At 45.9% G+C, this 13,867-nt stretch overlaps 2 protein-coding genes across 2 annotated transcripts; one reads left to right on the forward strand and one right to left on the reverse strand.

Moving 5' to 3' along the window:
- Positions 1-2,710: 2,710 nt before the first annotated feature.
- On the forward strand, positions 2,711-7,411 carry LOC123399140 (ubiquitin carboxyl-terminal hydrolase 36-like). Its single transcript, XM_045093567.1, has 10 exons — positions 2,711-2,806; positions 3,587-3,898; positions 4,072-4,312; positions 4,546-4,628; positions 4,960-5,070; positions 5,349-5,531; positions 5,627-5,947; positions 6,024-6,143; positions 6,227-6,869; positions 7,055-7,411. Exons 1-10 carry the CDS (start codon positions 2,711-2,713, stop codon positions 7,204-7,206), a joined length of 2,262 nt encoding a protein of 753 aa, XP_044949502.1. The 3' UTR covers positions 7,207-7,411.
- Positions 7,412-7,841: 430 nt separating this feature from the next.
- LOC123436162 (probable ADP-ribosylation factor GTPase-activating protein AGD8) lies at positions 7,842-12,161 on the reverse strand. The gene is made up of 7 exons (XM_045115614.1): positions 11,895-12,161; positions 11,610-11,728; positions 10,447-10,882; positions 9,922-10,182; positions 8,991-9,113; positions 8,386-8,487; positions 7,842-8,304 (listed from the first exon to the last, which is right to left on the reverse strand). The coding sequence occupies exons 1-7, from the start codon at positions 11,964-11,966 to the stop codon at positions 8,200-8,202; spliced, it is 1,218 nt and encodes a 405-aa protein (XP_044971549.1). The 5' UTR covers positions 11,967-12,161; the 3' UTR covers positions 7,842-8,199.
- Positions 12,162-13,867: the final 1,706 nt, after the last annotated feature.

The raw sequence follows: 13,867 nt of genomic DNA on the forward strand, positions 1-13,867 counted from the left end.
ACAACTGGACCGTCCCACTATTTAAACAAGTCATCTTGCTTGTCTCTCGGCGAGGTGGGACTAAAGTTTGATGCGAGCCTTATCTCTGTCGAGAGCTACACTCAGCAAATGTTACGTTTTCGAGAACGGCCCTCGGTAAAGGTATGGTTGGATCATATTCTTAATAACGAACAGAGTAGCTTAGTGCAGTTAAATCGTGACAATTTTAGCATGTCTTTTTGTTTGTCGATAGGTGAGGTGGGACAAAATATGTGTCAAAAAAATTTTGAATGGCACTCTCAGTAAAGAAACTAAATCGTGACCATCGCGTTATCCGTCGCCGGATGTGCCACGTGACAAAAATTTACCGAGTGTTGCCGTTTTATCGAGGCCTACCTTTGGCAACATCATGTGTTTGCGGGGATGCACCTATTGTCGAAGGACACTCTCGACACCTCTTACTTTGTCGAGTGTCTGTGAATTAGCTCTCAGCGAAAAGCCTCACACCCGGCATACAGGAAATTTCTAGTAGTGCCATGACACCAACGCATAAAACTCGAAAACCCAGAAACCCCCAAACCGGCCACAGTTTGGTAGGTTATCTTGCCGGGCTGTACAGAAAATTATCAAAGCATTGGTAAGTTTTGATATTGTCCATGTTGCCAAATACTCCGTGGCTCTTTTTTTTTGACAAGTAACATCCCTTTATTGATTAACTCACATTAATACAAATAGTTTGCCGGATGCACTCCGGAATAGAAAGGAAAACCTCACTAGAAGTAACACTAACACAAGATTTAGCTAATGCATGTGCAGAACCGTTCAGAGCTCGTCCCACATGGACGAAGGAGGACGAAGTGAGCACACTGGTTAAGTTTTTTGATACCACTAACCAGAATACCCACCGGAGATCTGTCCAGTGCCATGGAGTTTAGCCTTTGGATCAATGAGAGACAGTCAGACGCGAAGATCGACTTCCCAAAGCCCCTCTCTGCTACAAACTCCACGGCTCAACGAACGGCCAAGGCTTCAGCTTCCTCGGGAGATCTAAGTCCCTGGATCACATTCCTACAAGCTGAGACAAAAGAGCCTAAGTGATCTCGGATGATCACCCCCGCACCCATCTTCCCATTGACCTCAAAGATTGCCGCATCAGAGTTGACAAACACCGTTCCCGACGGCAGTGGAGACCAAGCAGCTGGGGTTTTTGGCTCACACTTAGAAGCCAGGGAACGGGTAGGGGCTTGTGAACGGATGAGGTCAACATAAGCGAGAATTCTCGCACTTGTCCCAACAGGACTGGGCTTCGCTGTGGAGTTTCGAGCTTCATTCCTTGCATCCCAAACGTGCCAGAAAGTAACAGCCAGTACCGTTTTTTGAAGCTCGCTGGACCTCTCAAGGAAATCGAAGAGCCATTGTGCATGGGTGCCAAAACCCTTTCGGTCCAGCTTGAGATGAACACTCCGTTTCACCTCCCTCCACACCACTCGAGCAAACTGACAGGTAAGGAGAGCATGCTCGATGCTCTCAATTCTGCCACAGAATACGCACGGACCGGTATCCGGTACCCGCCATGTGATTAACTGGATGCCGCTTGGAAGACAGTTGTGTATGAACCTCCATAAGTGGATTATCATCTTACCCGACGCATTGATCTTCCAAAGACGCTTCCATTGATCGTTGTTGTCCATTCCATTGGAGCTAATGCCGCAGCCGGTCCTGCTCCGCCAGGAAAGGAAGCTCGCAGACCGAGCCAAATTGTAGCCAGACCGAACTGAATACGTGCCATGCCGAGTAAATGGCCAGCAGGGGAAATCACCGTCCATTTGTGCTGAGAATGGTAGCTGCAATATCTGGTCTGCTATCCTTGGTGCGAAGAAAGCATGCACATTTTCATGATTCCATGCATCACCTTCATCCACCATTAGGCACTTTACCGTAGCATGGCTGGGGATAGGAGATAGAGAACGAAGCATCTCCGGAGGGAACCCTGGAACCCAATTATCCATCATAATCTTCACCGAAGCCCCATCTGCGATGCCCCATCTGATGCCTTGATACAGCAGGTCCCTCCCATGTAGTATACTTCTCCACGTGAAAGATGACGAACGCGGCTTGGGAGCGTGCCAGAAGCTCGTATCGGAGAAGTACCTGCCTTTGAGGACTCGGGCGCAAAGGGAGTCAGGGACCGTGAGCAGGCGCCACCCCTGTTTGGCCAGCAAGGCCTGGTTGAAAAGGCCGAGATCGCGAAATCCCATTCCTCCCAGTCCCTTAGGAGATGAGAGCCACTTCCATGATCTCCAATGAATTTTCCTTTTACCATCCTCAATTCCCACCAGCTATTAGCTATAGCCGTGGCTCTTTTGTTAACCAGCCGTGGCTTGGCACGTTACTAAAAGCTCTTGCATCTCGCAACAGAAGAGGAACCTGTAGGCTGTAGCATTCCCTCAAAAGGGGGAAAAGAGAGAGATAGAGGAAGCTGTAGCGACCCAACCGCGCGCCAGAGATAAGGACGAAGAGGACGCGACGAGAACGAGACCCCCGACTGACCGGGTCAGGTCACGATTGGGGAGGACTCCGACCCGCGCCATATAAAGTCTCTCGTCGCCTCTGGCCCACGCCGCGTCGCGCCCGTTCCGATTTCCTCCGCGACGACGCGCCACTCCGCCCACCCCCCCATCCGTCGCGCGCACCACCCCCCAAACCCCCGCAAAACCCTAGCCCAGCTCCCATGGCCGCGGACGGCCGCGACGCCACCACCGTCGTCGCTCCAATGCCGCGCCCGGAGGAGGAGCGCGAGCAGCCTCCCCGTGCCGCCGACGCCCCCGTCGACCCAATGCCGGCGTCGCCGCCGCCGCCGCTGGAGGAGGAGGAGGAGCAGCAGCAGCCAGGGGAGCAGCCTGCCACCGCCGCGGACGCGGCCGTCGCTCCTATGCTGCCGACGCAGCAGCCGGAGGAGAAGGAGGTGGAGGAGCCGGTGCCTGCCGCGCCGCTGCCCCAGCCGCTCGAATCGGTAGCCGCCGCCTTGCTGCGTGTTTACTCTAGTCCATGCTTGCCTCGCGCCCGATCTTCTTCTATTTTGTCTGTTTAATTAGTCCTGTTCTATACGGTCGATCATCGCGGCAGTTTCGATCGCGCTTAGTTCCTCGCGGCGGGGCTTAATCGAGCGCTAATCCGCCGGAATATCTTGTATTTTGCTTCCCTTGCGCTCGACGCTTTAATTCCACTAGAGATATTTTGCCCGTCGCCGCCGCCGCCGTGCGCTTGATTGGGTTGGCGTCGCGGCTATCTAGGTAGATTTCGAGTTCCTCACGCGTGTTTGCTTCGTTAGCTGTGCCTGTGTGCCCCTTTGATTACCCGTAGATAGGAAGCTACTTGTGCGATTCCAACGTTTCAATTTCCCCAGATTAATTTCTACGGCTTCCCCCTTGATTTGGCACTAGGCTAGATGGTAGATTGATTTCACGTGTTCATCCTCGTTGTGGTTTGGTGCGTATTTGATTTGTCTAGATTTGAATTTGGTGGCACCTCAAATTGCAATGCTGCTTATTTCCGATATTAACATCACTAATCTGGCGCTTTGTTTCTGGGTGATCGGTTATTGCAGGGTCTGGCTTCAGCCGACGAGGGGCATGTGGAGACCTCCCAGGTCAAGGTTCCAGGTCCAGCCCACGAGGGACACGAGGATACCTTGCAGAAGAAAAATACTTTCGAGGTTCCAGGTCCAGCCGACGAGGCAGACAAGGAAGCATCGTACGACAAAGATCCCTTCAAGGACAAAGATCCCTTCAAGGTTCCAGGTCCAGCAGATGAGGATGACTGTGAGACCCGTCGAGACCGGAAGCCCTTGCGGATTATGGGTCGAGCAGATGAGAGATACTACAAAGGGTTCTGGCCAGACCAACGTCTTGAGGATGATGTATGCATTTGCTAATTTCAATTCTTGTTTGAATCTGCCGTTTTATTTGCTACTGGTACTGTGCGTCACATTTTGGTGTGCCAATTCTATCTAGTGCGTCACATGCACGCTCCTATCTCCCACAAACTGGAAGCTCATGCACTCCAATATTTACATAGTAGCTAACATTTTAGTTCTGTTTATTCTCCAGGATTTGGAGGATTCTTGTGGTTGTTCCACCTGTAGGAGGCCCCGCTTTTGGATTCGTCATGAACAAAATGATCCTAGATATTATGATCATGAATTTCATCGTGACGGAATTCGTCGGAACTGTTATCCGGATTGGCTACATGGAAATGGTTACCCTGATAGGAATGGTTACCCAGGTTATCCTCATCGTGGCTACGGCTACCCAGTTGGACGATTTGATCAAGGTTGTATGGATCTGTACAATCCGAAACTGATGGTAGGCGTAACCTATATGCTTCTTTTATACGATGTATATTGACTGTGTACTAGTCATGGTATTCCTGATAATGATAAGATATTGAAGTAATTCATTTTACGCTATCATCCAAACATTCATGGCATTTCATTGTTTGCACTTGTGATATTTTGATATCTTAGTCTATTTGACTTGGACATTTTGTACTTTTGTCTTATGCCCTTGGATTCTTGGGATGACAAGCTTGTAGATACTCAATGCTGTTCTCGATACGAACTGACTCGTGGAAAGAACGATTTCCCTGTGGTAAGCTAGACATGTGCAGCATTTTCATGCTTTGCGATGCTTCGTTTCCTCTCAGATCAAGTAACTGTGTTTGTTTTACTTTTTGCGCTGCTTTCATAGGCTGCCTCGCTAAGTAATCCTGAGAAGTGGATATGCTTTCTCAATTGTATTCTCCAGTGTGTAGTTCACACGGTTCCCCTAGTGTCGAAGCTTCTGAAAGATCGTCACCTAGGTCCATGTCCTAGTAAGTCATCTAGTTCAATCTACTGTCATTCTTCTAGTTTTTTTACCGTCGAGCATCTCTTCATATCAACTGTTGTGTTTTCAATTGGGTTTTTTGATTTTTCTGTAGGTGGTTCTGACGAATTCTGCTGTTACTGCTCCCTACGGCACCATGCTTCTGAAGTTATCAGGCTCTCAGGAGATGTTCTCTACGCCAGAAAGTTCGTCAAACGCCTCAAGTGTATGTTTGTTCGACTGAGCCTTTAAAATTCCTTCCCATATGCTCATAAACTGCTTAAATTAGTGGTTCCTTTGCCTGTGGTGTTGGTCGTGTGTAGCTGAGTGTTTGTCTGTTTAACTGAACTTTCAGTTTTTTCTGTGTATACTTCATCGGCCACTTATATTATCAGAGATTCAAGTCTTGTTTAGCTATATTGTGTTCGTTTAACCATTTCAGTTATTATATTCATATTTCTTGTTGCATACTTGGGCCATCCCTATGATATGTACTTAACTTAGTTTTCCATAAAATGGTTTGCAGCGATATTTCGAGATTTTGAGCAGGGGCAACACCAAGATGCACATGAATTCCTCCGCTGCTTACTTGATAAATTAGATGAGGTAACTGTCGCTCCCAGGTCTGAATCTGAAGAGCCCTCTTCTATTGTCAAGGAATTTTTTGGGGGGCAACTGAAAAGCCAGGTGTGTGTCTACTGATCCTCACTACCAGTTACATCAGTATCGTTCTGACTTAGTCTATGATTGATAATTCACTGAAATGTTTTTGGTTTGCTCAGTTGAATTGTCCAAAGTGCAATCATTGCTCGGACAGATTGGAGTCTTTCCTTGACCTTAACCTGGAGGTTAACCAAATGGACACTATCATGGATTCACTATCATCTTATACCAAAATTGAGGTTGTTGAAGATTTCATTTGTGATGGATGCAAATCTCGTGTGAACATGGAAAAGCACCTCAAGGTGGAGCAGGCTCCAGAAGTTCTTGTAATCCAGCTCAAACGGTTTCAAAATTTGGGGAGTGATATATCTAAGATTCATGACATGGTGAAGTATCAGTTAGAGCTGGATTTAAACCCCTTCATGAGCTCCCCTGATGACGTGAGTCCACTTTCTTCTAATTTGACCATATTTCCCAACCGCCCAAGTATATGGCTGATGCACATTGTTGTTGCAGAAACCTCAATACTATGATTTGTATGGAGTTGTAGAACACTGGGGTAACACAGCCAAGGGTCACTACGTTTGTTATATCCGTTCATCAGAAACTGATTGGTTTCTCTTTGACGATGATAAGGTAATCTATCTACCGCTGGTAAATAAAAAATTAACCTTTTGTTAAGTTACCTGGCTCTAAGCCTCTAACCCTCCACGGCGCAGATTGGGAAAATGACTGAGGACAGGGTTTTGGAGAAAAAGGCATATGTTCTGTTCTATGTCAAGAAAGGTTCATCCCCATGGTTCTCTACATTACTTGAGAAGAAGGAAATGTTGCTGTCGGATTATTTTGAAGAATTGGCGGGCAAAGGATTAGACGAGGATGGTGCTCCCCTTAAAGCGGGCAGCTACAGTGGCAGTGGTAGTGACAGTGACAATGGCAGTGTTAAACAAGATGTCACGGAGCATTGCTTTTGTGGACCAGCAGAGAAAAATGAAGCTGGCCCCAGTTCGGCCGGCTTGTCACAAGGTGTCTCAAACGGCAGTACCCTTTGCAGTGTGCCTGACGAAAACGAAGTGGGTTGCAGCCTACGTGGAGTACCATCTGGAGGAACACAGAAATCCACCTCCCTTACCCTATCAAGTGTGGAAAATGGAAACGCTAGTGGGTTGTCGTTGCTGTTGGAGTACAAAGAAAAGTCCAGCCATGGCACCAGGGAAGCGAACCATAACGGACCATCGTCAGAGGTGCTTGATACAGGCTCCCATGGAGGGTCATCACAAGAGAATGGGAGAAACTGCAACCTACTCCGGTCATCATCACATAAACATGAAGACTGCTGTCCTGAAAACTTGACCTTGCACAGTAAGTGTGTTCTTTCTCTGTTAAAAGAAAACAAGCTGAAACTTACTCACATAAGTTTTCCACAACGGTCTCCCTGAGCCTGCTCCTTCTATATGCAAAAAAGCAACAGCACAATAATAGTCTCTATATGTGTTTGTACGTTGTGCTGGTTGTTGGTGTTTTATGTGGCTCGTCTCTTATTGTAGAAGAGGAAGAAGAAGATGGGATGATAGGCTCTTGTGATTCTCCTGCTGGATCGCCGCGCGGACGTGGGATTGATGGCACTTCAAGGCTCGGAACAGTAGGCTCCAACTCCGACCGCACTACTAATGGCGAGTGCAATACTAAGTTCGTTTAGATTCAAGATACAAAATTGGCATGGTTTTATGCCAGGCTATTTCGATATTCCCCAAGACACCTTTTAGGGTTAGGCGGCTGTTTAACTGGCTTCTGTGTTTGTCGCGCACATGTGAGCTCATGTGAGCAAAGGAAAATCAGATATAAACCATAGTCAATTCAGTCCCCTTTTGTATATTAACTGGAAATCCACTCTTGTTTTTAAGTTTTTTAGCATTTTGAAAGAAAAAGGCTGATAAACCCGTGCATGTCTTAACGTGTCCCTTAAAGCTTTATATTCTGTGTGCGTCTTTATTTTGTTATACAGTTGTAATCTATGTTAGTTTACTCTCAATCAGTTGTGTCCCGCTTGCAGATGTCGGAGTCGAGACCAGAGCAGGGAAGCGGATGAGAGCCCAGGCTGCAACAGCTGCAATGACGGCAAAGAAGCGGAAGACAAACGGGGGCATAAAATACTATCTACAGAAGGCGAGGTTAGCAAGTGGTAGAGCCAGGAAAGGCAGGAGAAAGCGTAGGTAGAAGTGGACATCGCCTCATCTATATAAACTGCTCAAGTGCGTGTAGCTAATTACCCTTAGCTCAAGGGTTGCGCAGTGCAGAAAGTAGACCAATGACACTGCAATTTTTGGACAGTTGTAACACATAGGAGTACTCCAGTTTTACTTTGATGTATGCCTCAACTGGTGACTTCCAGCTTTGCATACGGCAAGGACACGCCCGTACTGATAACCATATATGGTATGAAATGGTCATTACAAAGCAAAGGCATTTCTTTGGTAGCACAGCACCCATTTGGTTCCCGCGGATAAGCAAATGCTAGCACGAATTTAGCCAGTAAATTAGTTAAGCATTCGCAATAAAATCCTCTTTCTTTCCTTCCCTACGAGTTTAAGTTTTAAGATTCCTATGGACTCTTGAACAGATCCACCATCTGTTGTCATGTCCTAACAATCAGGAGAGGCCGACTGCTGAAGACCTGTTATGTAAGTTCAGCTCAGAGGATCCGATCAAGATCAGATATGATGTTGGATGCCATAGATGTCAGCTTCTTCCCGGTCTGCCCAGCCATGCTCTTGAGAGAGGTCAAGTCCTGAGTGGCCTGCACGAGCCAACAGAGCATTAACGCAAGTCCATCAAGGAAACCAGCCATGCTAGTATGCTCATGCCTCTCCAGTGTTACCTGGAAGGAGATTCTGTTGATCAAATCCGAAGCACTCAGATCGGCATTAGAATTGTTCGCTTGTTGGCCAAACAGATCAGCACTTGAAATGGCAGAGGATCCCTACATCAACGTATTACACATAGTACAAATCAATCCGGATCTATCAAACAAGGTAAACTAGCAAAGCTGTGCAGTGCTGAAAACAGATTATTCACTTGTTAGGATCAAGCTCCCCGTCAATAAAAAACTGTGATGGAAACGCATACAAACAAAGTACTACTCCCTCCGTTCCTAAATATACAAGTCTTCTTAGAGGTTCCACTAGGGGACTGCATACGGATGTATATAGACATACTTTAGAGTGTAGATTCACTCATTTTACTCCATATGTAGTCCCCTAGTGAAATCTCTAAAAAGACTTATATTTAGGAATGGAGGGAGTAGTTATAAACACCAAAATGATGTAAATATAGGAGTACGAAAAGATCAAACGAACATCCCAGGATAAAAAAAAACCAAGGGTGCAGGCCAGATCCATGGCATTGGGATTTGATCTAAACAAAATCCAGGAATAAGTTTATTATCATCTCAGATGCCCAGGAAACACGCAGTGATATACTTACAGAGAATTTTTGGAGCGAGATTTGACCCTCCTTTTCTAAATTGGCTTGATCACCGAAAAACTGAGAAGATGAAATAGACTTTGCATTTGAGAACTTCTGTCTTGCTTCACTACTTTCCTCAACCTGGAGATCATTATTTCAGTCGGTTATTTCACAGGCTGGTTTAAAGCTGGATCTCGAGACAAGAATATGTAAAACAAGACTACACTTCACTATCTGTAAACAATCATCTCATTTCCAGAGGAAACACACTCAAATGCTTCATTATGCACAGATAGAAACCATCACGATCAGTAAGAATTTTCAGACAGGTCATTCAGAACTAAAGAACAATTACAGCAGAACTAAAAATTCTAGCAAGGGATAAATCAGACAAGTCATTCAGCTTCAAAACTGCAAATTCTCTCAAAATGATGGAACACAGCGAATATTCTACCACCTCAACATGCATTTTTAGACTTGTAATGTTGTTACCCTATTATCAGACATCAATGTGAACCAAGTCAATAGTGCTTCTGGAAAGCATGCTAGCTAGTTCAAAGCATACCGCCACATAGAACTGGGTTAACCAAGAGTAGAACTGAACTAGAGACACATAATATGTATCAAAAGAAATGCTTCCCCAAACAGTCCAAAGTTGGTTTAATGGTAAATCTTCCTCTTTGGTGTCCTGAATTGACAGAGGCTAAAAATTTGTGCAAAATTAAGACAGTAAGGCCCTGTTCGGAGACGCTCCGCTCCACAGCTCCGGGAGCGGAGCTGGCGGAGCTGTAGTTCAAATTAAGGGAGCTGCAGTTTCCCAGCTCCACAGATTCCGGGAGCTGGTGGATTACCGAACAGGGCCTAAATGACTAATATTACATAACTGACTTATCATATGCATGATTCATCGTCACGTAAATTATACAACTACTGGATAACTAAACATTACCTGCATTTTGGATGAACCAGAAGTAGATTTCTTGTGATATCCACTGTCCATCCCGTATTCACCAAAAAAGTTTGAAGACTTTGGGGGCGCAACATGCCCAAATGCCTGGTTTTCTGCAGAGCTGCTCCCAGCAGAAGGTACATTTTCCACATATTCAAATCGGGAAGTATGAGGTTTGCTCCTAGCTGTAGTGCTTTCAGCCACCGATGGCAGGGCAGGAGCTGGCTCTTCAGGTTTCTGCTCATAGAGGCTTTCACTTGGCTAAAGCAAATGGCAAAAGTTATTAGTACAGAATATCACAAAACTAAACTAAACCAAATAAATACATTTGGCAACTGGCAAGTTCAGTGGAAATCTACAAAAATTAGTGTCATATCAGCACTAAGCTACTCTTCTACCTATTTTTTATTCCTAACACAAACTGGGCAAATCTACTGACTCAACATTGTATGAAAAGTAAAAGTAGAACAAAAATAGGCCTGCTGTCTCCTCAGTTTAGTTAAGTGTAAGCTGCAGACTGTGTACCTTTGTCGTAAGCTTGTGCGCACCAAGTCCACCAGTCTTACTTCCAGGCTTCTTTCCACCGATTGACTTCTTGAATGAATGGGTCGGAGCTTTAGGTGAACGAATAATTTCAGGCTCAGGCTCATTCTTCTCATTCACAACTTCTTTCGGCACCTCTACCAGTTTGAAATCAGGAAATGCAGCTGCTTGGGTTGAAGTCTGAGAAGCTGCGACTGGGGAGGACGGCCAACTATTATTGGCCTCTTCTGTGGAACTTTTAGAAACCTCTTTAAGGAGCAACTGTCTGTATAAGTCAGCAGCTCTTGAAGTGTACTTTGCTTCGATCTTTCCACCATCAGTCCAACCATGCTGCTTAAAGAAAGCTTGTGCGCGGTTGTTTCCCCCATAAACCATCATCTTCAACTGTTCTGGGGTCCATGAATCCAAATTTGTTGACCTGCAGATTACTGTCAAAATTTAGTGACAAATTCTAAAAATTCATATTCAACGCCAACAGTAATAAAGCCTCTCAATGTGCTTTTGGGAAGTACAGAAGTTCAAGAAATGCAGTATATGTCCGTAGTGACAATATGCTAAGTATCAGGCTAAGAAGGAAATAACTTTTTTTTTCTGTATTCAACATGACCTGTCTGATAAACATTCCATTCACACAGGCTAAATCGACTTGGACAGAGCATACACCAACTTCAGAAGTGCATCTTGCATCAGAAGGTGATTTACAAAGTTCAGTATGCAAAAGAAGACATAGTACCATGTTTCTTACAGGTTATGCTGAAACTTTTGAACACTTGGTAATGGCATTCAACATTATGCATTTCCACTAACAACAATCTATGCCAGAATAAACTGCAATGCCCCTATGTAAAAAATGTCCAGCGTCAAAATCACAGCTTGCCTCATCCACAAAACACCGAGTCCCCATTCACCAGTAAGCCTCACATTTCTCTCACAAAGTTCGGTAGCAGTACTTCACATGGCATGACAGGCACGAAGGAATACACAATGGACGAAATTTCAAACCCTAACCAGGTGGGCCAAAAATCGTATTAAAAAATCCAGAATTTACACGTGCATAGATGATTCTTCTGGAAGCACCGCGCATTACAAAGTGAGGCGCGGCGCAAAGGCAAGCATAGTGAGGAAAGGAGGTCGGGAAATTAGACCTGACGAAGGAGACGTGGACGCCGAGGCTGCGGTGGACGGCGGAGCAGTCGATGCAGAGGAAGACGCCGTAGGTGACGGAGGCCCAGGTGGGGTTCTTGGCGTTGCAGTCGAAGCACATCTGCAGACCCTCACAGACAGAGAAATCAGGAGGGAGGGAGGGGCGCGGGAGAGGGATGAAACGAGGCGGAATCGGCGGACGGAGAAAGGATGGGAAACAAAGCCCTTCCTTGGCAATCACATCGGAGCAAAGGGAGCGGGAACCGATGACGCACGCACGGACGCACCTTATTGTCCGATTTGGAGCGGAGCTTGCGGAAGACGGAGCTCCTGTCGGCGGCGCCGGCGTCTGTCGCCATCGCGGCGAGCCACCAACCCGATCGGGCGCGAGCCCTCTCTTCCTCCGAATTGAGGAGGCGGAGGAGGAGGAGAGATGGAGATGGATGGGAGGAGGAAGTAAGAGAGAGGAGGAGACGCCACGCACACGCACCCCGACCGAGGCGAGGCGAGGAAATGGTGCTGTGCCTTTCTGCTTCGCACTCCACCTCCACCTCCACGTGTGCCTCCTTCAGAATCAGCACCTGCCCTTTATCTGGGCCGGGTCGCTCTACGGGGTCTCGGCCCAGTAAGAAACTTTCAGCGAGAGTGGCCGCCGCCCGGCCCGTGCTGCTTCCTGGTTGGTTGCAGCTTCACGCAGGATTCAGCGGCAAGACTATCTCAGACAGCCGCCCAACCCACACCGCGTTAAAAATCAGGTCGCAGTGCGTCGTTCGTCTGTTTTAACGCGGCGCCCAACGTTGGTTCCATCAGACGTGTTAAAATGCAGCGCGCGTAGCTTCAGCAGGCACGAAGATGGCGTGGTGGAGAGAGTGCGGCGCGAGCGTTTGAGTGTGCGGTGCGCGGAAGCGGACGCACCAAATACGCAGCGCTCGATGGCGATTCGGATAGGACGTTGTACTCTATATGCCGCTCGCACGTTTATCGCGTGACCGCTAGAGCCCATTTTGCTATTGCGCGCACTAAAAAGATCAATTTTACGGCGCGACGCTGTTTTAGCGCGGCTATTGGAGATGCACTTGTGTCTAAATCTCAACGTGAATATAACTTCCATCTCACCAAAATCACTGTTAAAAGTTACTCTTTGCAAAGATCAACTCATCATCTCACATGCTTACAAATGACGCATTGGATATGCGTCAACCTGAAAGTTTGTACTTTTTGTTCGTTTATTCAAAATGTTTTAGCTCTTGAACTATGTGTTAAAATCTCAATTCATTTACCCTACTGAATTTCTCACGTCAAGATCCTTAAAATTAGATTCTATGTTTATAGATTTTTGATAAACTTTTTCACACAAAAACAGAATACACAAAACTAATAAATGTAAAAAATCCGTAAATAGGACAAAGCCAGCAATCAAGAAAAACAAACACAAAAAATGAAAGAAAACACCAAAGCACGGTTTACATTACTGCACTTTTTCCCTTTTTTAAGAACAATGGTCGTGCTTCTCGGAAAAAAGATATGCTTTCAGAAGAGGCGCTTCTTGAGGTAGCATAATTGTTTTTCAGAAAGCACAACTATGCTTCTCCAAAAACAAATATGCGACTTTATTTAAAACAAATATGTGTTTATCATGCAACACATATTATTTCCCTTTTCGAGAAGCATTGCAAAAGCAGTCACATCTACAGATTTTTATCGAGAAGGACGGTCACAAAAGTAAATTTGTGCCTTCACTTTTTTTTTGCGAAGCATATGTGTGATTTGTAAAAAAAATCTTCAAAAGCTAGAAAACACAGGAAAAAATAGAAAATCCAAAAAACTTATCTAAATACGAAAACTCTTATAGAAAAAAATACGGAAATCTAAAAGGAGTATCAGCACGCGAATGTGACGTCGGTTAGTGGCATCACTTGATGTGGTCCGATGCTATAAAGATTACCCTTCCGAGAGCCCCAAAGGGACAACCCTTAAGAGGTGCTTGGTTTGGCATTGTTAACCCAAACATAATTGGTATCAGATTGTATCATTAACGTAAAAAAGAATGAGGAAAAATGTAAACATGTTTAGTTCATCTCAGGAAAAGGAACCATGTGGGACGACTTGGCGCCCACATGGAGCAAATGTAATTTGGCAGTTGGATGCAGTGTTGCACGGGGTTTGGAAAGAAGAGAGTTGGAAACATCGCGAGCTGAAACACATCAAGGCGCACAAGCAGCAATGGTAGGCGCCCGTGCTAGCGACACTGGTCATGGTG

The sequence above is a fragment of the Hordeum vulgare genome, chromosome 1H (genome assembly GCF_904849725.1).
Source record: "Hordeum vulgare subsp. vulgare chromosome 1H, MorexV3_pseudomolecules_assembly, whole genome shotgun sequence".
NCBI lineage: Eukaryota > Viridiplantae > Streptophyta > Magnoliopsida > Poales > Poaceae > Hordeum > Hordeum vulgare.

Coding starts and splice junctions, on each gene's coding strand:
- LOC123436162 (XM_045115614.1), bottom strand. CDS start 11,966: ATGGCGACAGACGCCGGCGCCGCCGACAGGAGCTCCGTCTTCCGCAAG. Junction 10,183..10,446: donor CGCACAAGCTTACGACAAAG/GTACACAGTCTG, acceptor CATTTGCTTTAG/CCAAGTGAAAGCCTCTATGA. Junction 9,114..9,921: donor CTGGTTCATCCAAAATGCAG/GTAATGTTTAGT, acceptor AATGATCTCCAG/GTTGAGGAAAGTAGTGAAGC.
- LOC123399140 (XM_045093567.1), top strand. CDS start 2,711: ATGGCCGCGGACGGCCGCGACGCCACCACCGTCGTCGCTCCAATGCCG. Junction 3,899..4,071: donor ACCAACGTCTTGAGGATGAT/GTATGCATTTGC, acceptor CTAACATTTTAG/TTCTGTTTATTCTCCAGGAT. Junction 5,071..5,348: donor GTTCGTCAAACGCCTCAAGT/GTATGTTTGTTC, acceptor TACTTAACTTAG/TTTTCCATAAAATGGTTTGC.